General features: G+C 39.3%; 6 protein-coding genes across 8 annotated transcripts; 4 read left to right on the top strand and 2 right to left on the bottom strand.

Annotated features, from left to right (window-relative positions):
* LOC104782729 (transcription factor bHLH48) lies at nucleotides 34-3,696 on the bottom strand. Its single transcript, XM_010507741.1, has 6 exons — nucleotides 2,893-3,696; nucleotides 2,694-2,807; nucleotides 2,525-2,590; nucleotides 1,316-1,384; nucleotides 1,148-1,219; nucleotides 34-383 (listed from the first exon to the last, which is right to left on the bottom strand). The coding sequence occupies exons 1-6, from the start codon at nucleotides 3,367-3,369 to the stop codon at nucleotides 237-239; spliced, it is 945 nt and encodes a 314-aa protein (XP_010506043.1). The 5' UTR covers nucleotides 3,370-3,696; the 3' UTR covers nucleotides 34-236.
* On the top strand, nucleotides 4,949-7,868 carry LOC104782728 (receptor protein kinase-like protein ZAR1). Its single transcript, XM_010507740.2, has 2 exons — nucleotides 4,949-6,439; nucleotides 7,034-7,868. Exons 1-2 carry the CDS (start codon nucleotides 5,146-5,148, stop codon nucleotides 7,672-7,674), a joined length of 1,935 nt encoding a protein of 644 aa, XP_010506042.1. The 5' UTR covers nucleotides 4,949-5,145; the 3' UTR covers nucleotides 7,675-7,868.
* Nucleotides 11,212-13,639, top strand: LOC104782726 (transcription factor bHLH130-like). 2 transcript variants are annotated; one of them, XM_010507738.2, is made up of 6 exons: nucleotides 11,212-12,137; nucleotides 12,353-12,612; nucleotides 12,744-12,923; nucleotides 13,068-13,133; nucleotides 13,237-13,305; nucleotides 13,392-13,639. In XM_010507738.2, the coding sequence occupies exons 1-6, from the start codon at nucleotides 11,651-11,653 to the stop codon at nucleotides 13,449-13,451; spliced, it is 1,122 nt and encodes a 373-aa protein (XP_010506040.1). In that variant the 5' UTR covers nucleotides 11,212-11,650; the 3' UTR covers nucleotides 13,452-13,639. The 2 variants fall into 2 exon arrangements, with proteins under 2 accessions (XP_010506040.1, XP_010506041.1); XM_010507739.2 differs by having other exon boundaries at nucleotides 11,214-12,137; nucleotides 12,356-12,612.
* Nucleotides 13,618-20,321, bottom strand: LOC104782727 (DExH-box ATP-dependent RNA helicase DExH13). The gene has a single exon (XM_019245027.1). It carries the CDS (start codon nucleotides 20,110-20,112, stop codon nucleotides 13,741-13,743), a length of 6,372 nt encoding a protein of 2,123 aa, XP_019100572.1. The 5' UTR covers nucleotides 20,113-20,321; the 3' UTR covers nucleotides 13,618-13,740.
* On the top strand, nucleotides 20,465-22,482 carry LOC104782725 (protein POLYCHOME). 2 transcript variants are annotated; one of them, XM_010507737.2, is made up of 3 exons: nucleotides 20,465-20,963; nucleotides 21,218-21,625; nucleotides 21,740-22,482. In XM_010507737.2, exons 2-3 carry the CDS (start codon nucleotides 21,233-21,235, stop codon nucleotides 22,127-22,129), a joined length of 783 nt encoding a protein of 260 aa, XP_010506039.1. In that variant the 5' UTR covers nucleotides 20,465-20,963; nucleotides 21,218-21,232; the 3' UTR covers nucleotides 22,130-22,482. The 2 variants fall into 2 exon arrangements, with proteins under 2 accessions (XP_010506039.1, XP_010506038.1); XM_010507736.2 differs by having other exon boundaries at nucleotides 20,466-20,986.
* On the top strand, nucleotides 22,591-23,786 carry LOC104782723 (cytochrome P450 93A3-like). The gene has a single exon (XM_010507735.2). It carries the CDS (start codon nucleotides 22,764-22,766, stop codon nucleotides 23,718-23,720), a length of 957 nt encoding a protein of 318 aa, XP_010506037.1. The 5' UTR covers nucleotides 22,591-22,763; the 3' UTR covers nucleotides 23,721-23,786.

The following is a 23,996-nucleotide window of genomic DNA, read 5'->3' as shown; positions in this document are numbered from 1 at the left end:
TTGGCTTATATTCAATCTACGACATCGTATTGCCAGAGTAACATATCAAATCTTCATATACTTCTCTTTTAAGGGAAACATTCTGAATTCTGGTAAATATATATAGAAAGGCCATGAACAGAGAGACCTGAAACAATCATAACCATTTTCTTCTACCTCTAATTCAACAATCGAGACTTTAGAGAGATATACTAACTCTTATATATATACACAAGCATGTCAAAGTGTTTCCAACTTTAGAGCTCCATTTTCACCTGATTTGGGAAATCTTGGTGATGATCTTCTTCTCTTCCCCATTCCGGCTGATGGTAGCCATCGTAAGACCATTGTTGCAGCTGATGATAAGACTCTCCATTGAAGCTACCATCTATAAGAGAGCCGCTCTGCAAAAGGGATTTGGATTTTCAATCATCAACTCAATTCGTAAAACATATCAGCTTCACTTAGAGATGACTAATTTTAACATCCTAGATTCTCTATCTATCTAGTCAACAAGCCAGCTCTCTTGTACTGTAATTTATCCTAACTGAACAAGGTTTTTAATGAGTAGGGCATGGTTCTTAAATGGTGCACAAGCTGCAACAGAAGAAGGTCATTTAATAAGAAGTTATTTGCAGACAAACAAAAGTTTGATTATTTGATTAGTAGATAGGTGAAACTTGAAGCAACAATAACTTTAAGACTGAGACCCACAGAAAAATAATTGTGCAAGGATATAAAAAAAGACAGTATCATAGACCACAGAGCAAAGGTGGTCCGTGTTTCTGACTACTTTTTTTTCCCTCTGTATGATATAATTGAGAGGACTAATGAGTCCTTTCAATATACTTTTTTGAATCCTTGATCTATCTGTTTGTACTACATTTCTGTAAGGTCTGTGTATTTATTTCCCCCACGTTGTTCTTCTTCTTTAAGCCTAGTCTAGAATAGGGTTGATTAATGTTGGATCAATAAATATCCAAAAGTTTCTCTTTTTGTGATACAACTAAAAAGGTTACTTACAGAAACATTATCCCTATGGTTTAAACGAGCTACATGGTCAAAGGGAAGTCTCTGTCTAGTCAATATTAAACTGAAGGGTTTTATTGTAGAAGAAGATCACATGCAACATTAATTTTTCCTATGTGATTAGTTGATTGATACTTACTTCTGAAGCCAATATGGTGTCGAGATTGAAGTCAGTTCTGGGGTTTACTGCAGCAAGTCTCATAGATAGCATCTGAAAAGAAGAACAGCAGTTATGTGACATTGTGGCACTAATCACACATTGCTTAGCTTATTATTTTTAATTGCAGTTAACAACAAAAAGTTCTACCTCCACTTGACGCTGTAAAGACTGCACATGGTTAATGATTTCATCCAGAACCAATGCAGTTCCCTGAATCTGCAGGCCAAGCTTTCTGGTAAGTCAAGACCATAAAGAAGAACAAGCCACAACTTTAGAAGCAAAGAATTCCTACGCAGCTATATCTTTATTAGAATTCTTAAGTAATTTTAAGCCATAAAAAATCTACAAGTTAGTCCTACCATGTAAAACGTAAACGGCTTTTATAATCTCAACAACTCTACTAGTTTGCCAGAGCAAACATCTCTCGTTTAGAAACATGAATTCCAGAAATTATCAAAGATTTCATGAACAAACAATCAAGCCCCAGAGCCCCACAGATTTGACAAACTCTTAAAGAGTTGTCACCTATCATCATCTCCTTCCACCAATAATTGCTGCTAAATTCCAAGATATCTATCGATTAGTTAGCTGTCTGCAGGAGTGTCACATCATGTTTCCAACCAATTAGGTAATGTGGGACTCAAAGCATATAACAATATTAGTGAGGATACTACACTCCTCACCCTCTTTCTACTTGATAGATACCAAACTTCTTAGAGACGATACTACACTCCTCACCCTCTTTCTACTTGATAGATACCAAACTTCTTAGAGACGATACTACACTCCTCACCCTCCATTGCAAGCCTGCAACTTTTGCCACTTATTATCGAAAGATGGACCCCAAAACCCAGTCTGACCTTGATCTATCCACCAAAATCTGTCCCCTCAACCCATAACCTCAAGGGAACAGTCCAGCTAGCATTCCCACATCATAAATCCATTATAGTCATTTATGGAGTAAGCTTCAAGCTCAATGAATACACTTTGGGAAGACGAAACAAGAATCTATTGAACAATGTCACATCACTTCCGTATTACTACTACTAGTTAACCTAAATGGTTGTGACCCGTGAGATATTCTTCCCCACACGAAAATAAAGTTAAGATATTCAAGAAACTGAAATTACCAAACTAGTGGTTTTGGTCTTTTGACACACCACAAAAAAATTTCCTTTTCATATAAGCGGAACTTAGCACTACAATATTATTAAAGTGAAAAGGATTTAACCTCTTATCAAACCACATCTTCAAATTCACTTTTTTGGGGGTTGGTCTAATAAAGAAAGATTCTGTCTTTAATCACAAATGAAGATGGAATTATTGATTAAAAAGGTCACTAATCTAAAGACAAACCTTATCACAGCCTGGGACCAGTTCCTGTAGCAGCTTCATTCGTGCGTTTATCTTCTCTCTTCTTGCCTATAATCAAGAAGAGTTTAATGATTAATTAACGTAGCCACTAATTAAAAAAACTAATATAACAACAACCATGCTTTACTTGTGAGAAATGTAAATTACTTACTCGCTCTGCTAAGCTATGGTTATCAGTAGCTTGACCACGACGAGCTCTAACGTGAACATACGGCAACTTGTCTGCCTCAACGGAGCTCTTCGTCTTCTTCATCGAGCTTTTAGCCTAGAAATTAATGAAATAAGGAGTTAGAAACTATCTCGTTATTGGATCAAAGTGTTTTTGATTTTGAGCAATTTGGTAGTATCACCTTCTTCTCGCGTTCTTTCCTCTTGTTGTGTTTCGAATTCTGATTCTCCGAAATTGAATCAGTCTCAGCAGGCTCGGCCTTGACTCCTCCGTCCAGATTCGCGCTAGAGCTCGGAGTATCGCCGGAGGAGATATATCCGTTTTGCTCAGTAGCAATCACCGAGAAACGAGCGGCGCGGTCCAAGAGAAGGGAGTTGGAAGGAAAAGTCAAAGTCGCGAAAGGGTCATGAGGAGGAGCGATATTATCTCCGGCGAGTTTGGTAATGTTGGCCTCCTGAGAAGACGATGAATCCGTGAAATGGAGAAGCTCCATGGCTTGAGTCACAGGCATCTCGAGCAAAGCCGTGAAAGAGCCGCCGGTATTCTCCGGGGGCATCGTCGTCACCAATTGGCGGAATTCGTCGCTGAAATTGAGCGATTCAAGTCCGGTCACCGGTCCAACGCCGGATCTAGCTCCGAACCCTTGGGTCAGATCCATAATCGGAAAAAAATAAAGCTTTAACCGGAAATAACCGAATTGAAATCCAGAGAAAAACCAGAACCGACCGACTTGATCAACTCGTTCGAGTTAAGAAAATTCGCAAAATCGTTCGACTCGGAAAATTCGCAAAATTGAGAAAGAAAAGATGGGGAATTTTAAGTTCGTAAAGCTTCCTGAAGAAAGAAAAGTCTTCTTCTTCTTCGTAAGAGTGTGTGAAGGAGGTAAAAAGATTTACAGAAGAGCCATTTGGAGTGGGACGAAAGCAACGTTAGCTGTGGAGTGCGTCTCTGTTTGTTAAATAAAAGCCACCATTTTTATAGAGAGAGAGACAGAAAATAATACTCTCATTTATGAGACGATGAGAGAGAGAAGGACGCTTTGATTGGATCGCAACCGTTATGGCCCATAAGGCCTTTTGGGCTTCGTTCGGTTATACAGTAAAACCTCTATATAAATTAATAAACTCGGAACCGCAATATTTTATTAATTTATAGAGATTTTAATTTATCAAAATTTTTATATAAAATTTTATAAAAAAATATTATTTTATTAATTTATTGAATTATGTCATTTTTTAAACCAATCCAGTTTGAAACCAAAAAAATTATTAATTTATAACAAGTATTAATTTATATAGGTTCTACTGTATATTTTTTCTTTATGTTTTGGGTCAAGGTCGTTTGTTCACCCTTGAAATAATAAACCCAACAATGGAATATGTGACTCCCCTCGTGTTTATTTACAGAAGTGCCCATACGAATAGAAGGATTAGAACAGAACAGAAGTGGCTTCTTTTTCTTTTCAAAATGCATCTTTGTGTGTGGTTTACTTTGTCGGTTGGTTAATGGTTTTCTCTGACACAATCCACTCTTCCCTCCTTTAATTTGAATAAATATTCTCAACAGAATTAGACACATATGATCCCTCCACCTTTAATTCATAGCTCCAAAACTAGACACATATGATCCCTCCACCTTTAGTAATAAGATTATACAATAGAGTTCCATTATCTTCAAATTAATCTTAAACATGTTTTAAACTTTTTTTTTAATTACAGCTATATCTTGTAAAAAGTAAAATAATTATAGATCTGGTAGGACTGTACAATTTTTTCATGGCTCAAGCCTCAAAGTGTCCTATATGAGTTAAAAGATTTTAAGCATTTAAAGATACCTACTTTTATTTTTATTTTATGTTTTTTCTTCAATGATCATATGATTGGTGATTACTGTACCATTCTCCACTAATATACAACTGCAAATTAATTTTTTCTCAATGGTTGATATATCTTTTCCGGATTTTTATTTCTTAGTGGTACTAATATATTGTAGTTAAGTTGTAATGACCCTTTAGACACCCTATATACAGTAACAGTATCATCAACTCTTTAAGACAAAAATTATAAATGTGACAACAAGGCACCTGCATCAATCAATAACTAAACTTATAAAAAACGTTTACAGATAAATAATTAAAGAACCACAAAAATCCAAAACGCAAATCCCAATATACTATATATTTAAAAAAGTTTACAGTATATTATATTATTATCATTTGAAATCATATTCCTACGCACAAGAATTCAAAAAAACTGATCATGAGGTTCATGACTACATTACTCCACGTTGCTAACATGAAATCAAAACCATAAAAGAATCCACCAACCTCGGTCAAATCTCCCATTATAATCCTTCTCCTTCGTCTTCACTGTTTATCATTTTCCTCTGCAGCAACTTCTCGTTGCTTCTTTATAACAAACAAGAAATAGATATAATGAAGTTACTTTGGGTTCTTTCACTTCTTGTTTCTTCAATCTTTGTCTGCATGAGCTTTTGCTCCTCGCTCAATTCCGACGGTTTATCTTTACTAGCTCTCAAATCCGCCGTCGATAACGACCCGACCCGAGTGATGACCCACTGGTCTGAATCCGACCCGACTCCTTGCCATTGGTCAGGGATCGTCTGCACAAACGGCCGAGTCACTTCACTTGTACTCTTGGGGAAAAGTCTCTCCGGTTACATTCCATCAGAACTCGGTTTACTCGACTCGCTGAACCGGCTCGATCTAGCTCACAACAATTTCTCCAAAACCGTACCGGTTCGTCTCTTCGCAGCAACCAAGCTCCGGTACATCGATCTCTCTCACAACTCACTCTCCGGTCCAATCCCGGTCCAAATCAAGTCCATGACATCTCTCAACCACCTCGATTTCTCCTCTAACCATCTCAACGGTTCACTCCCTGAGTCACTCGCTGAACTCGGAAGCCTCGCCGGAACTCTAAACCTTTCGTATAACCGATTCACCGGCGAGATTCCACCGTCGTACGGTCGAATTCCGGTTCACGTCAGCTTAGATTTCAGTCACAACAATCTCACCGGAAAAGTACCTCAGGTGGGATCTCTGTTGAATCAAGGACCAATCGCGTTCGCCGGAAACTCTCATCTCTGCGGCTTACCATTGCAAACGCCGTGCGAAGAAATCGAAACCGTCACTTCGAAGCCGGAACTCCAGAAACCAAACCCTAGCGTAATAAGCAACGACGACGCAAAGGAGGAGAAGAAGCAGCAGATCACCGGATCAGTGACGGTTTCTCTGATTTCTGGCGTTTCGATTGTAATCGGAGCTGTTTCTATCTCCGTATGGCTAATCCGGAAGAAACTAAGCTCCTCCGACGGGTTCAAAACAGAGACAAAGACGACGACGACGACGGTGGTCTCGGAGTTAGACGAAGAAGGGCAAGAAGGTAAATTCGTAGCGTTTGACGAAGGATTCGAGCTCGAGCTTGAGGATTTGCTGAGAGCTTCGGCTTACGTGATAGGCAAGAGCAGAAGCGGGATTGTGTACAGAGTAGTGGCGGCTGAATCGTCCTCCACCGTTGTCGCCGTTAGAAGACTCAGCGACGGCAACGCCACGTGGCGGTTTAAGGAATTTGTGAATGAAGTGGAGACCATTGGTAGGATCAATCACCCTAACATCGTAAGGCTTAGAGCTTACTACTATGCAGAGGACGAGAAGCTTCTCATCACTGATTTCATCAACAATGGCAGCTTGTACTCTGCCTTACATGGTAATAAAACACTAATCTCGCTATTAAATTTTCAATTTTTTTAAATGCTAACTCTGCATCAATCGAATCAACCACTAAGTACAAGGTTTAATTTGTACTTGCTCTGTAGATAGGATAGGACTATAAAGTACAGAGCTTTTTTTTTGTTTCTGTCTGATTGTGTTTGTATTGACTAACTTGTTGGCTTCTTCTCCTTGTTTTTATTGTTCAAAGCTTTACTGTGTTTACATGTGTTGAGTATTGTAACTACAGTAGAGGTCGAGGACAAGCAGCGATCTCTCTACCTACCACAAAAAAACAAACATCTAGATTTGATTCTCTATGGGAGATTTTGAATTAGATAGAGCACTATAGTGTGTGAATTGTGATGTGTGGTCTTGTTTTCTTCATGGGAAAATTTAAGTAGGTTAGGTCACTTAGGTGAGCTGATGGTACTTTAGAGAGTGTTTAATGTGACATAAAGCAGATTTCTTTTTGGTGCGTTGGTAAGTTTGTATGTGTATGCGTTGGTAAGTTTAGTTAGCATTATATGTATGAGGCATTGCGTATCGGTATCACTGGTTTTCTGAGACGGCGTTTGATTTTTTCTTGTAGGTGGACCTTCAAATACTCGGCCTCCACTCTCTTGGGGCGAGAGGTTACGTATAGCACAAGGGACTGCTCGGGGTTTGATGTATATACATGAATACAATTCGAGAAAGTATGTACACGGCAACCTTAAATCAAGCAAAATCCTGTTAGATAATGAGCAACACCCTCACATCTCAGGTTTTGGTCTCTCGCGTCTGGTTTCGGGTTATCCTAAACTCACTGATGATTCAATATCAACCAGAACGCAAAGCATTGACCAAGCATTTTCCGCAAGACTCTCGCTCTCAGCTCCCGCAGCTGCTTACCTTGCACCCGAAGCCCGAGTTTCTTCTGGTTGCAAATCATCTCAGAAAAGCGATGTTTATTCATTTGGTGTGATTCTATTGGAGTTGTTGACTGGTCGGTTACCTAATGGTTCCTCTGAAAACGAAGGAGAAGAACTCGTGAATGTTTTGAGGAAGTGGCACAAGGAAGAAAGGTTGTTGGCTGAGATCTTAGACCCGAAGCTTCTACGACAGCGTTTCGAAGATAAACAGGTTCTTGCAACCATTCATGTCGCTTTAAATTGCACGGAAATGAACCCGGAGATGCGCCCTAGGATGAGATCTGTGTCTGAGAGTCTAGGTCGAATCAAATCGGACTAAACCTTTTCTGAAAGAATCAGGGAAGTAGTATTAATTGTGTATGTTAATTAATCTCAGGCAAAATGGAGTTTTAGTAGTTTCTATGGTGAGTTTAACTGAAGGGTTTATGGTTAATTTCCGTATCAAGTGGCTGTGTATCTCTTTATTATCACATATTATTCCTTGTCTCCTAAGGAAGAGCGTTTGGTTGTCTAGCTAGAATCTTATATGGATAATAATGAACATGAAAATTGATAAATATCTGTTTCAAAAACCCTCTCAAACTATAACTTTGAATAAAAAATTACAAAGTTACGTTGACAGTCCTTGCATGATAGATCCTCTCTTTCCAAAAGTACTAGAGAATCATATTAATATAACTCCAAGTGGTTTTATAATTATATATATGTATTTCAAAACTTGGATTCGATTTTGATTAGACGCATAAATTTTTGAAAGATCATAGTAACTTCACAGGAAAAAAAGAAAACTCAGATGCTTTTCAGTGGACCGGTTCTAACTATGTAATGGAATAGTTAATCAACAAACAGGAAAAAGCTCAATCGCATGATTGCATCTTTCTTGCGCATGGAGTTGCGAGAAATGAATTTAGAACCGATCGTTAGCAATGAAAGAAAGGCAAAATCAAATCTATTTCGAATATAGATTTTTGTCAGAACATCAAACACGATCATATCCCACCGTTGGTCCTTTGTTTCATATTCACAACAAAAAGTATGACTTTTATAAACCAAAAATTAAAGATTTCATGACAAAAAAACATATCTTGCCCCAGCACGATTGATTACTTCCAAATTTAGCAGCCCACTCGAGAAAATTAAATTAAAAAAGGAGAGGAACACTTGCTTAATTTAGAAGTTCCTTTTGAAGAAAAAATAAAATAGGAGAAGGCCCCCTTTTTTGAGCTTGTTGACATTATAAAAAGCCAAAGCCTGGACCACGATTCCCCACTTCTATCAATGTAATCTATTTTTTTGCAGAACATAAATAAATTGTTGGGGAATCGTTTTTTTTAAAAAAAATATTAAAATTCAAATACTATCAAACAATAAGAAAAACAAAATCTATACAACATAGAGAAAGAAGCTAACGGGGTCTCACGTGTCCATGTTCCCATCCACAAAGCCACGGACGGGATCTTGCTTTTATAATTTTCACAAGGCCAAATCTTTAAATTGCACTTCTTAATACGTCCTATTTTGCATCTTTAATCTCCATTTCTTTTTCTCCTTTTTTATTTTGGGTGTTTTCCGTGTTCTATCCATTGCATTTAGAAGTGAGACCACTGAGTTTTTTTCTTTCGAAAATAGCTTCAACAATGAAGAGTTTGTGTTATGTACGACTTTACAAAAACTAAAAGAGTATGACCTGTTTCGAAGTGAGAGCACTTGAGAACATTTGGGTGTAATGATTTGGAAAATATTTGTTAGATTCCTTTGAGGAGATACTGTTGTGATTTGAAAGAAGCAGTTTTGTTATGTACGAATCAGATCAGATCGATATGTCCACACATTCGTGATTAAATTAGTTTAGTTTAGATATTGCCTGTACAAATTTTAGATATCACACATGATATAGATATCTTCTCTCCCCAACATATGTACTTGATTCCCATGAAATATTATTGTATGTTAACAACTTAAGATATCACTTATACTTAAATAGTAGTAGTATTATGTATGTGCATGTGCTTTGTGCATACAATTTTGTCTTCTTGTTGATTAATTATTAAATAGCTCGCAGTTTTTAAATTGTGTAAGCTAGTTTATGTCAATGTCATCAATCTATATATATATCCATCTACAGAATACAAAACACATATATATAGGGCCTTACATAAACCATAGTCCCCATATAAAAAGAGTGAAACAGCTAATATAGAGAATAAATTCACATTCAAAGCAATTCATCCCAATCCACTCGATGGTTCGGTTCATCAAACGATATTATTATTATTATCATTTAAGTATGGTTTCGGTTTCTTATTTTATTTTCCTGTTCTTAACAATGTTAAAGCTAAAAATTCAGATTGATACGATACGAATATGTTGGTTTTAGAAAACCGTAACCACTAGACACTAGTTTTTAAAAGTATCAATTTTCCATTAAAGGGCTGAATTGAAATATTGGTAATACAAACAAGGTCACTTTTGATGGATTTAAATTTTAGAAAGACGGCGCTGCGGCTAGGCTCGTGAATTATTAAAGTTATATAAAAAAGATAAGATTTATAATGAGATAGGAAAAAAGAAGAAAAAGAAAAGAAAAGAAAAGTGTGAAACGACGGCGGACGTTGATTTGGATCACGAGGCGTAATCTCGTGTGTATCGTTCACGTAGAGTCAAGTCATTCTATCGTTTCCTGGACCAATGAGAGGTTTTTAAAGTTTTGGTACCTATTATCATCTTTTCTCGTGTGTAAGAGTAGCGTATATCACATATGCATTATAGTCGTGCACCAAATCTTGGCCAGTCAGACGCCAGCTTACGATACGTTCCCAATGCGTGTTAACGGCGTCAATATCCTCCGTCACGATCGTGTGCGTAAGCAGTGTACCTGTAATAATGGGTTCGGTTCCGTGAGAACCCTGAAAGCTACGTAATTTTTTTCTTTTTTTTTTTCTTTTTTTTTGACTCTTATTACAAAACTGTACGTCCGACAATTTTCTTTCTACTTAAAGGATGTTTTTGTGTCTTAACTATATTAAGATCTAACTTCTGTTATTCTGATGGGACAATCTTAAATTCTAAATTGTATAATTCGATATTAGATTTTGTCAGTACAGTTTGCTGACGGATAAACTCTATGATTATGGATAGTAAGCAAAACAAAAATTCGGTAACCAAGCAGTTATAAATGAATGTCCCTAACTATTTTTTTTTTTTTTGGACAGAAGACCAAACAAATATTACATCCCTTATTATTTATTATTATTTTTTTCTATCCTTGGAAAATTCTATTACATCGGTTATAAACTACCGACACAACATTGAACATACGATCTTGTTATAATCGTATGGCCTACTAGGGGATTTCATTGCCCACACAAACATAAAGATATTTTTGTTCGTGTGTTATTAATTAGCGTAGAAACATCATCACATATATTTTTAAAAATAAAGAAAAACTAAAGTCATATCATAGATGACAAAAAAAAGAAAGTCATGATATAGTAATTAAAAAAAAAACAGGAAATGTAGTATAAAAATGAAATAATGTAGAGCAGAAATAATTTTGTCACGGGTTCATCAGTAACTCGTCAAAAAAATTGATTAGGGTTGGTATTTACTTCACATGCTAGCTTTTCTTGTATACTATATATATATATAAGTTGTATTCGAGTAGTATAATAAAGTATAATGTAATTTATCTAAAATTTTACAGTTTCTTCTCATTCACATTTTATAATAATTGTATAAAATTTTAAAATAAAATATAAAAAATGAAAAAGGCATTTCCGTGACTCAGCTTCACAGGCGGCTTAAAACGACGTCCTCCTCTGAACATTTTCTTTTTCATTTTATTATTTTCTTCTCAAATTTATAATTTTGGGTTTTGTTTGCTTTTCGATCCGCCGCTATCTTCAGCAATTAAAAGTTGGACTCTGAAACTCAGAAACCCAAAAACAAAAAAAAAAGACGATAAATAATCGTCTCTCTTTCTCTCTCTCCTCTCTTCACCGTTCTCCCTTTGCTTCATCTTCAAGGTTTTATCATCATCTTCTTCTCCATATCCTACTTCTACAACACACACCTGCTTACAGCTCCTCAAGATCGAGTTTTTTACTTCTCAACCAAGTGACACACAACCAAGAACTTGACAAGCTTAGATTCATATCAATAGTTAGACGTTGGAAAAAGTTACTTTAAGAAACAGTTTCTCCAAAATTTGTTCTTTCTCAAACGTCAAGAAAACAGAGCACTCAAAACAGGGGAGAAAGCTTGTCGTCTTTTTTTTTTTTTTATATATTTGATTAATGGATTCAAGTAATCATCTTTACGATCCGAATCACATATCTTCTTCTTCTTCTGGGTTGGGCGGTGGTCTTCTTCGTTTTCGATCAGCTCCTAGCTCTGTTCTCGCCTCTTTCGTTGACCAAGACAAGAGTGGCTTCGACGACTCCTCAGATAGGTTGCTTTCTAGATTCGTTACCTCTGATGGCGTAAACGAAGATCTCGGTGTTTCACTTAAGTTCGAAGATAATAAGTCTCCTGTTTCGTTAACTAACAACACCTCTGTTTCATACGCCGCCGCCACTCTCCCGCCGCCTCAGCCTGAACCGTCGAGTTTTCTGGGTTTGCCGCCGCATTACCCGAGGCAGAGTAAAGGGATGATGAACTCTATTGGGTTGGATCAGTTTCTTGGTATGAATAATCATCACCACACGAAACCAGTTGAATCCAATCTTCTCCGGCAAAGCAGCTCCCCCGCCGGAATGTTCACTAACCTCTCTGACCAAAACGGTACCGTTTCACTCTCTTCCTTTTTTAGAAAGTCTGAAATCATATTTCTATATATATATATATATATATATATATGTTTCAATCCTTGATTCAAGATTTTTGAATGTTTTTAAAACAAGATCTGATCTGTCAATTTATAAAGTTAGGTAAGCACTTTGGATTTAACAGTTTAGTAAGTGTTTGATGGTTTTTGCTATTACACTTTGCTACTATAGCAGGTTATGGTCCAATGAGGAATTTGATAAATTACGAAGAAGATGAAGTGAGTCCATCTAATTCCAACGGATTAAGACGCCATTGCAGCATCTCTTCAAGGCCACCTTCTTCACTTGGAATGCTCTCTCAGATACCTGAAATCTCACCCGAGACAAGTTTTCAGTATAGCCATTGGAATGATCCTTCCAACTTCATTGATAACTTATCCTCCCTTAAAAGAGAAACTGATGACGATGGGAAATTGTTTCTAGGAGCTCAGGTACATCCCTTCTCTAACCGGTTTATTTTGGTTATTTGGTTGGTCATTAGACATATATACATAGCTCAATAGCTGAAAGTGGAGTTTGATTTCTAGAGAATTGAATGATGTTTTTTTGATGGTTTGTGCAGAACGGTGACTCCGGGAATCGAATGCAGTTACTGTCACATCATTTGAGTCTACCGAAGTCATCATCGACAGCTTCAGACATGGTTTCAGTGGATAAATATCTTCAGTTACAAGATTCTGTTCCTTGTAAAATAAGAGCAAAACGTGGCTGCGCTACACATCCTCGAAGCATCGCTGAAAGGGTAATTTAAACTAGTTAAAGTACCATCTTTACATGTCAATAGAAGTCCTTTTCAAACATAGTCTAGTATAAATATAGAAAGTCAAATTAATGCTTGAAAAGTGTCTTCTTTCCTAAAACCAAATTCTTTTATCAATTGTGTCAGGTAAGAAGAACACGGATAAGCGAGCGAATGAGGAAATTACAAGAACTTGTTCCTAACATGGACAAAGTACAGTTTCTGAAACTTCTTGTAATGAGTTTTGATCTTAAACAAATTGTTTTCCCTTGCGTTGACTAGGTTCAATGATGTTGGTTTCTTTATGTTGAAACAGCAAACGAACACTTCGGATATGTTGGATTTAGCTGTTGACTACATCAAAGACTTACAAAGACAGTACAAGGTAAGTTCCTTATCATTGTGAAAAAAAAAACAAAGGGCCGGTCTTAAGTTTAAACCTATTGAATTGGATTTTGTTGGTTTACACAGATTTTATACGAGAACAGAGCTAACTGCAAGTGCATGAACAAGGAGAAGAAGTCAATATAGTGCGCAACAAAGTGTGTATAGATAGGACCCAAAAAAACAGCAGAGAGAAGGATAAGATAGAAACAATGTCATGTCTGAATATTTTTTAGCCGAAACAGACCAAATTGTCTATGTAAGCTCTTCAGAAGAAAAGTATATGCTTTCAACAAAATCCTAAGCAATAAAATAGGACTTAATCTGTTCTTTTATTTCGCTTTCAAATGTTGGACTACAAAAGGTAAGATCAGACAAGTAGCTAATGACCAGAAGAACAAAGAAAGACACGAAAAAACTAACTAGAAAACATAAATCATTCTTCCATCTGATCTGCAAAATCTTTGACATCAACAGTGAAAGAGTACTCCTGGTCACAACCCAAGTAAGAATAGCACATGAAGTAGAGAGTATACGACTTCTTTCCTGGTTCGGCTGGTACTGCAAACTCCAACTTCACCTCCGCCTTCCGTTGCAGAGGGGTTTTCTTGATGGCCATCAGCTGGTTTGTCTTGGTTTCTCCAACGACTAGCCACCAACCTTCTTCTTTAATCTTGGGATATCTTGGTGCGTTCACAGGTCCCACCTCTGTCCTTTCCTCCATGTCTCTCTCCAGCATTACCTGCAATGTGATCTCTTTTCCAGGGCTTACCTCGTTGCCGCCCACAATCTCGTATGTAAGGTCAATGTTGGGGAAGCGGTTGCAGAACCTGGCAATGTCAAGAAGCTGAGCGTCTGACATTTGGAGAAGCTCTTGGCGTTTGTCGTCTTCCATTTCCAGAAGATCAAAAACGGTTTCGATGTTATTCCCCGGATTCTCTTGGCACCTTTTGGCTAAGTCCTTTGTGAAGTGAGGAAGCTGCAGAAGTATGGAGTCTCGATTCCACATGCCTTGAGTCACCATCTGGCTTACTTCCATAGCTAACAGAGCAAGATTCAGACAATTTTTGCTCGATATCACATCGACCATTGCATTAAGAAGTCTAGTTGCAGATAGGAGGACCTCACGCTGATCCATTGCCAGGTTCTCGCTGATTTTTTGCCTTGAAAAATGCGCCTGAAGAAGCGCGTTTGCCTTCACATGAGGGTCTGTGCATTTCGGGTTTTCAAACGAGAACCTCTGGTGATTGATGAGTCTCCTAACTGCGTCCTCTTCACCAGGACGTATAGGAATCAAGTCATACTCTGAAGCTGAAGCCAAGATCTCAATAAGACCCTTCATCTTGGTCTTGGAAGCCAAGAGAGAACTGAATCGCTCAATGGTTGTGTAATTGATGTAATAATATGAAGCAATGATACCAAGATTGAGAGGAAACAGATCCAACTCATTCTCTATATCTATGCATTTACTCACTTCAAGATCAGACAAAGTGGTTTCAACGAGCTCTGAGAGGTGATCAGATAAATGCCTGTGGGTCACTCCCTGGAGATTGTAGTAGTTAGGGTTCTGGGGAAGCCTCCTGTACATGAAGCTCCAGGTAAGATAATCCACAGCCTCTTGCTTGTTTTCTATAACTCCGGAATGAACTTCTGCATTGAAATTATCATGCAAGAAATGTTGAAACTGACTCTCAACTGGAATGGCTTCATACAGAAATTTCTTGTAAAACTCTTTACGTGATGAATGGCAGAAGACCACACACTTCCCAGTGTCATCAAGCAGAGGTCGGCTAGCACGCCCCATCATCTGGAGCAGCTCGGAGATGGGGTAATCCGAATGAGAATTTTCCCGTCCATCATAGAATTGTGTTCCCATTACAACAACCAAATGCGCCTTCAATGGAGTACCCCAACACAATGAACTAGACATTACACACACCTGAATCCGTCCTGCTTCAAAAAGCTGAGTCACAATCTCCTGATCAATACTGCTTAAACCCTCATGTAAGTAGCCAATACCATGGCGCAAAGTCTCCTTCAGAGTTTCCTCGCAAATTTGGTTAACAAAAGGCTCTAGTTCTTCCAGCTTTCCTAACAGGAACTCAGGGTTCTGCATGTTGTCCATGTGTGAGTATGCTGTCAGATCCACAGCAGTAAGGCGGACATGTTTACGGGTCGAGACAAAAACGATAGCCGGTTTCTTGTTCTTGGCATGCTGGACTATGGCAGTGTATGTTGGCTTAGTCATCGCCTGCATTCTCGCTTCAAAACTCAATATGTCCACCCCTTGAATGTGGATCTCCAGTGGGACAGGGCGAATATTAGGCGGAAAATTGAAAATGCCACATGAACTGGCCCCAACCCACTCCCCAAGATCTTTGGCATTTGCAAGGGAAGTTGATAATGCAACAATCCTCATCTTGTTCCCGACCTGACTTGAAATATATTTCATTCTTGAGACAATTACCTCCAATACTGGACCACCTTGACCCCCAATTAAATGAAGCTCATCAACGATGAACAAACTAACCTGCTGAATATATTTTCTGTGATTCCACCTTCGGGACAGAGCGTCCCATCTCTCAGGAGTACTTATAATTATCTGACCCTTCTCAAGCAGAGTAAGATCTAATACCGTCTCCCCAGTTAACTCAACAACCCGTAAACCAAGCCCCTTTCCGAACTTTTTCTCCCAATCACAAAACCTTTCCTTAGCAATACCCTCAAGAGGTGCAATATAGACAACACGCATTACAGAATCAGGTCTTTCAAGATGATTCCTCAATATAGCAAACTCCGCACATATAGTCTTCCCACTTCCTGTGGGAGCAGCAACCAATACATTGTCACTTGTGTTATACAAAACAGTAAAGACCTGAGTCTGCACTGGATTGAAATGCTTGAAATCCTGATACAAAGTTTCATAGGACGGGTTCCCTAGGGCCATCACCGGGAGGGGCTGCAAGTCCAGTAGCTCCGTAGGTGGTGGATACTTTTCTGGAAGAATAAGATACCTGAAAGATATAGGTAACACAGTCGGCGAGTCAAGCCATTTGTCTGAAACCACTCGAATGAAATACTGTGGGGGAACTGGCTCAGAGATTGGTACAGTGAAGTTCAACGTGTGGTCGTCATCAATATACTGCTTTTTCAAAAGGAAATACTCGTAATGAAGTATCTTTTCACCATCACTGTCTTCCACCATTATCAAAAATGGTTCAACATTTTGATGTAATTTGTCATCCCACTGAAAATCAGGTGTTACGGTGAGCTCCACTTGTAGAACAGAACGAGAAATCGGCTGAACATGTGCTCTAAGATTCAGTTTTGGAAACTGATGGATGAACTTGTGAATTTTTCTGCCCATCTTAGGATTACGAATAAGCTCTCCTAACTCCTGTGAAGATAGATCATAGTATCTCTCCCACACCAGATCATTCTTGTCCAACTTCATCAGAACCTCCTTTGGAATTTCAAGAAACTGCCGGAGTGGTGTCTGAACATTCCACATCCTCTTCCCTACCATTTTAGACAAGTTAAGAGCTTTTTCAGACAGTTGAGCCCACCCCCTCTTCAAACTAATCTCAAAAATAGCTCGTAGGAGACGTCCAGCACTCTGGGTAATATAAACCATATCAGATGACAAAGAAAGACCCTCGAGCTTTAGCTTTGAAATATATACTTGCAGCAAAACATTGATCTTTGCATCAGAATCTTCTAGTGTTTCCTTGACAGGGATCGGTACACGATCCAGAAGTTTTGCCAGTTCCATCTTCTCGTCTTGTCGAACAGTGACATACTTGAACTCCTCACTCAGTGAGAACAGACGGCAAAGCTCTATATCACTCATTGTTGGCTTCATATTCTCATTATATGTAGCTATTGTTCCATGGGTTATGTAGTAGTAGCTAGCAATGCGTCCCAAATCAGTAACCTGGAAGTGTCCACTTTTCCTGTCATACTTAATCAGGTTGTTCTTGTCCAAGATATTAGCAGCAGAATGTATCAGGTCAGCTCTTCTCTCCTCTAATAATACGTCTTTTGCAAGGGCATCAGGCGGTAAGCCATACAGTGTCGGATTACGAACCATACGGATGTATAAATATGTATAGCCAAGCCAGTGGCAAGCTTCTTTAGCATTCTGAACTGTCCCAAGCACAATTTCAGCATTGAGCTGATCAGCAAGTTTGGAGATAAACTGGCTTTCAATTGGTAGTTGCTCATTCATCAAACGAAGATAATACTGCAGCTCGCTGTATCCAGTGATTATGATTCCCTCCCCACGTTGGTCATATTGAGGTCTTCCGGCACGACCAATCATCTGCATAACATCTAGAGGACTCAACTCCATCCACGCCCCTCTCTCAGGATTATAGACTTGGGTTCCTTTGATAATGACAGTATGAGCAGGCAAATTCACACCCCAGGCAAGAGTTGCCGTGGAAATCAGCACTTGCAAATTTCCTAAACGAAATTGATCCTCAACTATCTGGCGATCAGTCCTTGTCAACCCAGCATGATGAATTGCAAATCCATAAGGCAGAAGCTCTTTCAGGTCACTATTCTTGAGAAGTCCAACCAGACTCTGAAGAATTTCATAACTTTGACTATCTTCCTTCAAGAATCTGCTGAGGGTATCATTTGCCATTGCGGTGTCCCGTATTGCTCTAGCAGTTTTTGCTGTTTCCTTCCTGGAATGGACAAAAATAAGGACTTGATGTTTCCCAGCACCAGCTAATACTTTCTGATAACAAATCTCATTCATCAATTGGAACTTCCGTAACGGTTTTTTCACATTAATTCCTACATACTGCTGCTCAAGAGGCACAGGTCTGTAGCTGCGGTCAAATTTAAACAACCCACTTTTAAGATCCACCCGCAAAAACAACGCCACATCTTCATCATTTGGCAGTGTTGCCGATAAACCCACCAGACGAATATGCTCCTTTGTGGTTTCAATCTGCCTAAGCGTTCTAGCAACAATACTTTCAAGCACAGGCCCTCGACTGTCATTGAGAAGATGAATTTCGTCAATTATAAGAAGTCTCACAAGCTGAGTATAAGTTCGATCTCCCGATTTCCTGGTGACAATATCCCACTTCTCTGGCGTTGTAACAATTATCTGAGTCTCTTTGATTTCATGCCCAGTAAGGGACTGATCCCCACTGAGTTCCTTCACCGTAACTCCATAATCCTTCAAGCGCTCAGATAGATTATCCACAACCTCAGCAACGAGGGCTTTCATAGGTGCAACATAGACGATTTTGTAATTCCCATGATTAAATGTTCCATCTGGATTCATATTCAATGCAAGCTGGTGCAATATGGTGAGCACAGCAACATTGGTCTTCCCCGCACCAGTTGGAGCACAAAGAAGAATGTTCTCTGCCTTAAAAAGAGCAGTCCCATACACTTTGCTCTGAACCCTGTTCAACTGCTGCATTCCCCTAAAAGCTGGTTGGGCCCAATCTGGCATATCGCTTATTTTCACAAGCTTTTCATTACTATCAACCTTTTTAGAAACCCATGGCACATGAACCTCATCAAATTCCTTGCCACGAACTCTGTAAGAGCGATCGGGAAGCTCACAATTCTTATTCTGCCTCATGAAACCACCTTGGTTAAAAGCAAGGCTCTCCAGGTCCAGCACCTGACGCTGACCCTTCAACCAACCATTCTCTAAATCAACATTTTTCATGCTTCTGTCTCCATCACCACCAGAATGATTATCCTTAAGAAGTCGAGCCTCTTCTTTGATATCTCTCTCCCGTTTCTCCTCCCTTTCTTTGGCTGTTGCTCTTTTTACATGCAACTCCTCCACAATCGCTGCCAACTCTGGTCCCAACCCCGTCATCTCCTCCTCAATTTGATTCCTCTCCATCTGGTCTCTTGCCCTAGACCAACGGGTGCACCACACAATTTTCAGACGGTTTTGCAGCAGAAATTTAGCAAGAGTGAACTTTTCAAACTGAAGGTGCTCAAGCAGCTTGATCTCAACATCCCTATCACTACCCTCAGCAAGTATATTAAGCAGCTCTTGTGCGAGTTTTTGGCACTCTTGTGCATCAATCTTCTGCTCATATTCTTGAGATATCTTTCTCTGTAGCCAGTAGGCATCAATGTCCTGAACATTAAGACTTGTGTCCTCCTTTCCATGTCTTGCATCCACCTGGGAACCTCCACTTTTGTTAGGTTCAACAGCATCTTCATCCTCCTCATCATCTTCTTCTTCCTCCTGCAGATCCCTCTCCTCCTTATCATCTTCTTCGAACTCAAGAGCGACACCAACATCATCCTCACTAGCATAGCCAATTAAAGAATCACCAACCTCTTGATAATCCGTAATAATTTTCCCAACCGTAACAAACTGGTTGAAATCTTGATCAGAAATAACGTTCAGTAGTTTCTCGATCTCCATCTTCTTCTCATGGCTTTTGAGGGAATCGTTCTTGAGAACAGCCAAAATCTCATCAGCCGCACCACAAACAACATTCAGAGGCTGCCCACCCAATTGAATTTGAATAAGACCAAGCATAAACTCAAAAGCAGCCCTCGTCTCCTTAGTCTTGGGCTGATAAACACCACCATCATCTGTATCAGTTAGCACACTCACCTCCCTAAGACGACGTCTCTTACCCTCACGAGCAGATACCAAATCATCAACATCACGCTCCTTCTTCTTCTTAGATTTGTTCAGAGGCTTCCCCTTAACAACACGATCACCAAAGGATTTAGGATCAATCCTTCCCCTGAGACTCTCCGGTTCTCCAGAAGATTCATTCATATCACCACCACCGAAACTCGCCATCACCAAATCGGAAACAGAAACCCCAAAATTCACAAAAATCAGAACAATGAAACGAAACAAAAACCGGAACGATAACCTCTTCTGTTATTATTACCTCTCAGTCACGTTCTTCGCTTCTTTTTCGTCGAGATCGAGAATCGTCTTCCCAAGCTTTTTGATCGTCTTAATGGAAAAAGAAACTAAGTTCAGACGGACACGATTTATCTTTTTTTTTTTTACAACTAACATATATATATATATACATAACCTAATTTACTTTTTTTTTTAAAAAAAACCGGCTATACATTGTCGGTCACAAACTCAAACTCCAAATCATGGAATTCTCCGGTTCGATCCTTCTAACTACATGATTAAAGGTGGGTTCTTGGTTAGTGTTACCGGATTATCAGAGAAAATCATGGACCGATCGATAGTTACGCCGGTTATCTCTGGTAATTTGGTAAAGCAGCGGGTTGGATTCTGTAAAACGGTGAGGATTCTATCGTGAAACGTAAAACTTAAATGGGTCTCTAGTAAAGGCGCAGATATTGGGCCGAAAGCCCAGTCAAAGATAGAAGGACAAAAGTGTAATCTGACAAAAATTTGACGAATTTTGTGTGCGCTTTGAAAAAAAAAAGACGAAATTTTTTATCCCGCGTGAGATGAAAATTTTCAAAAAATTTGCACACAGGTGAAAACTCTAAGACACGTGCGAGCTCGAAAATTTTCATTTTCAATTATAAAACCCGCCTAGAAGAAGAAGATGGTCTCAAATTTTTTTTGCCAGATCGTTTCTCTCTCAAAAGCTCTTTTTCCCCTTTGTCCCCTTCTCCACTTTACTATTCACGAAGCCGGTCGGAGCTTTCACGAAGGTATCTATCGAAGATTCATTTAGGTAAATTCCATCTTTCGATTGTCGCTGGTAGTATATAGATTTGATTTGATGCTGTTCTCTTGATAAAACTGTTAATGTTTAGAATTAGGGTGTTTTTTTTTTGTCATGTGACTGGGCTTTAATTCTCCATTTCTTGGTGTTTATGAAGTTTAAGAACATTAGATTAAAAAAATGGAGAACAAGATTTGGTTTGTGTGTTTTAATGGTTTCGTGCTTCGATTTGTAACGCAGAGGTGCTGAATCAAAATGCCGGAAGCAAGAGATAGAATAGAAAGACCAGTTGATTACCCAGCCGCGTTTCTCAACAGACGCTCGAATGGCATTTTAATTGACGAACCAGCAGCTACACATCACCATTTGTTTGGTTCTCCGGTTCAGAGAGTGCCGTCGGAGGCTACAGGACTTGGGTCGATTGGTCAAGGATCTTTGATGGGAAGAGATGGGCTTGTCAGGGGTAATTTCGGTATTCGACGGACTGCTGGTGGTGGTAGAAGAGGTCAGATTCAATTTAGATCGCCACAGGGACGAGAGAACACTAGCTTGGGTGTTACTAGGCGTGGAAGGGCTCGTGCCTCAACTTCTGTGTTACCTTCCTGGTATCCAAGAACCCCACTCCGTGATGTTTCCGCTGTTGTTAGGGTGAGTTACATAGCCAATTTGAATCTGTTTATATCTGATTTGGGATTAGTATCTTGGTTCAAAAGGCTTTGCTTGGCCTGGCTATTTATTCTAACTACACACTTCTTTTTGAAGGCTATTGAGAGAAGGAGAGCTCGTATGGGAGAAGGCGTTGGCCGAGATATTGAGACTCCAACTCCACAACAGCTTGGGGTTCTTGATTCTCTAGTACCATTGTCGGGTGCTCAGCTCGAGCATGACTACTCTATGGTCACTCCTGGCCCATCGGTTGGGTTCAAGCGTCCCTGGCCACCCTCAACTGCTAAAGTCCATCAGATTCTGCTTGATATCACTAGAGAGAATACAGGGGAAGAAGATGCCCTCACTCCACAGAAGAAGCTCCTCAACTCTATTGATAAAGTCGAGAAGGTTGTGATGGAAGAGATTCAGAAAATGAAGAGCACTCCTAGTGCTAAGAGAGCAGAAAGGGAGAAAAGGGTTCGGACGCTAATGTCGATGCGATGATGATATTGACTTTTAGGAATCAGGTATGCCTGCACAGTGAGTACATCATCTCCTGATGATATAAAAGAGTGGTAGATCATCTACTCTGATGATATCTTACTAGAAAGGGGTCAATCATCACTCTGATGATATATAGCAGGGAGCTTCTATCATTTTTCTGATGATAAGACATAGTAAGAGATTCATCTTCTGATGATAATATCATAGGAGGAGATAACTGTTAGATAGTTCACGGATTTATGTTGGGAACCTTTTTTGCTTTTAGGCTTTTTGTAATTTCCCTCAGTAGAGATGTATGATGATGTCTTCTTAATTCAAGTAAAACAGATTGTATAGACGTTTCCAATTTTGTTTTTGTTGGTGGAAATTGCAGATGTTCTTTTTGCCTGAGATATATTGCCTATAATTGTCACAATCTTGTGGGAAGGCCTTGTGTTTTCTAAAAAATACCAATATCCTGAAGTTAACATTTTTTCATATATGTTACGTCACAGACTCGCACATATTTGGTAAAAGGACACATCTGTTGTTTGTATTCTTTACAATGAGAATCTAATAAACAAGATTCGTCTGTGTCTGGTTACAAAACTATAAATACAAGCACACATTATAAACTGTATCAATAAAACCTGCAATGGATCCAGAATTAAACACTAACCTTATTATCTTCATCAAATCCTTTGTTTTTGCATTCATGCTTTATGCTCTCTTCAAATGGTTCTTGAAGAAGCAAGATTCAATGGCTGCTACGAAGCTGCCACAGCCCTCAGCTTTACCATTCATTGGTCACCTTCATTTGATAGGCAAAGTATTGCCTGTCTCATTCCAGAACCTAGCTCGCAAGTATGGCCCACTCATAGAGATACGTCTCGGTGCTTCTAAGTGCGTTGTGGTCTCCAGCTCTTCGGTGGCGAGAGAAATTTTCAAGGAGCAAGAGCTTAATTTCTCCTCGAGACCTGAGTTTGGTTCTGCTGAGTATTTCAAGTATAGAGGGTCCAGATTCGTCCTTGCGCAGTATGGAGGTTACTGGAGGTTCATGAAGAAGCTGTGCATGACTAAGCTTCTTGCTGTTCCACAGCTGGAGAAATTCGCTGACATCCGTGAGGAAGAGAAACTGAAGCTGGTCGAGTCTGTGGCTAAGTGTTGCAGAGAAGGGTTGCCTTGTGACTTGAGTAGCCAGTTCATAAAATACACCAACAATGTCATCTGCAGGATGGCGATGAGCACGAGGTGTTCAGGTACTGATGATGAAGCGGAAGAGATAAGGAAACTGGTGAAGACAAGTTTAGAGCTTGCGGGGAAGATCAGTGTAGGAGATGTGTTGGGACCATTGAAATTACTGGATTTTTCTGGGAACGGGAAGAGATTAGTGGCTGTAATCGAAAAATATGACCTGCCTGTAGAGAGGATTATGAAGGAACGTGAGGCAAACACGACAATTAAAGATGGTACCAGAAAGGATATTTTGGATATATTGTTGGAAACATACAGAGATCCCACTGCTGAAATGAAGCTAACGAGGAATGACATGAAATCTTTCCTGCTGGTATGTTTCCTCTCACCTGTCAATAGAATCCATTTTTCAATTTGATTATTCTGATATGATTAAACTCTGCTGCATGAAACTTTTGTAGGATGTTTTTATGGCGGGAACAGATACATCAGCAGCAGCAATGCAGTGGGCAATGGGGCAACTACTAAACCATCCACAAGCGTTCAACAAGTTAAGAGAAGAAATCAATACCGTTGTTGGAAGTAAAAGACTGGTCAATGAATCAGACGTTCCTAACCTCCCGTACCTCCGAGCTGTCCTAAGGGAAAGGCTCCACCCTTCAGCTCCTCTGATCATAAGAGAATGCGCAGAAGA

The sequence above is a fragment of the Camelina sativa genome, chromosome 4 (assembly GCF_000633955.1).
Source record: "Camelina sativa cultivar DH55 chromosome 4, Cs, whole genome shotgun sequence".
NCBI classification, from domain to species: Eukaryota; Viridiplantae; Streptophyta; class Magnoliopsida; order Brassicales; family Brassicaceae; genus Camelina; species Camelina sativa.
The sequence above is the reverse complement of the archived record's forward strand: the minus strand, read 5'-3'. Positions and strand labels throughout refer to the sequence as shown.

Excerpts from the sequence above, each read along its gene's own strand:
- LOC104782726 (XM_010507738.2), top strand. The coding sequence starts at position 11,651 with ATGGATTCAAGTAATCATCTTTACGATCCGAATCACATATCTTCTTCT. Across the intron at positions 12,613-12,743 it reads AATTGTTTCTAGGAGCTCAG|AACGGTGACTCCGGGAATCG; the intron begins GTACATCCCTTC and ends TGGTTTGTGCAG. Across the intron at positions 13,306-13,391 it reads ACTTACAAAGACAGTACAAG|ATTTTATACGAGAACAGAGC; the intron begins GTAAGTTCCTTA and ends TGGTTTACACAG.
- LOC104782729 (XM_010507741.1), bottom strand. The coding sequence starts at position 3,369 with ATGGATCTGACCCAAGGGTTCGGAGCTAGATCCGGCGTTGGACCGGTG. Across the intron at positions 1,385-2,524 it reads TGGTCCCAGGCTGTGATAAG|ATTCAGGGAACTGCATTGGT; the intron begins GTTTGTCTTTAG and ends CTTGGCCTGCAG. Across the intron at positions 1,220-1,315 it reads CTTTACAGCGTCAAGTGGAG|ATGCTATCTATGAGACTTGC; the intron begins GTAGAACTTTTT and ends TCTTCTTTTCAG.
- LOC104782723 (XM_010507735.2), top strand. The coding sequence starts at position 22,764 with ATGGATCCAGAATTAAACACTAACCTTATTATCTTCATCAAATCCTTT.
- LOC104782727 (XM_019245027.1), bottom strand. The coding sequence starts at position 20,112 with ATGGCGAGTTTCGGTGGTGGTGATATGAATGAATCTTCTGGAGAACCG.
- LOC104782725 (XM_010507737.2), top strand. The coding sequence starts at position 21,233 with ATGCCGGAAGCAAGAGATAGAATAGAAAGACCAGTTGATTACCCAGCC. Across the intron at positions 21,626-21,739 it reads ATGTTTCCGCTGTTGTTAGG|GCTATTGAGAGAAGGAGAGC; the intron begins GTGAGTTACATA and ends TTCTTTTTGAAG.
- LOC104782728 (XM_010507740.2), top strand. The coding sequence starts at position 5,146 with ATGAAGTTACTTTGGGTTCTTTCACTTCTTGTTTCTTCAATCTTTGTC. Across the intron at positions 6,440-7,033 it reads CTTGTACTCTGCCTTACATG|GTGGACCTTCAAATACTCGG; the intron begins GTAATAAAACAC and ends TTTTTCTTGTAG.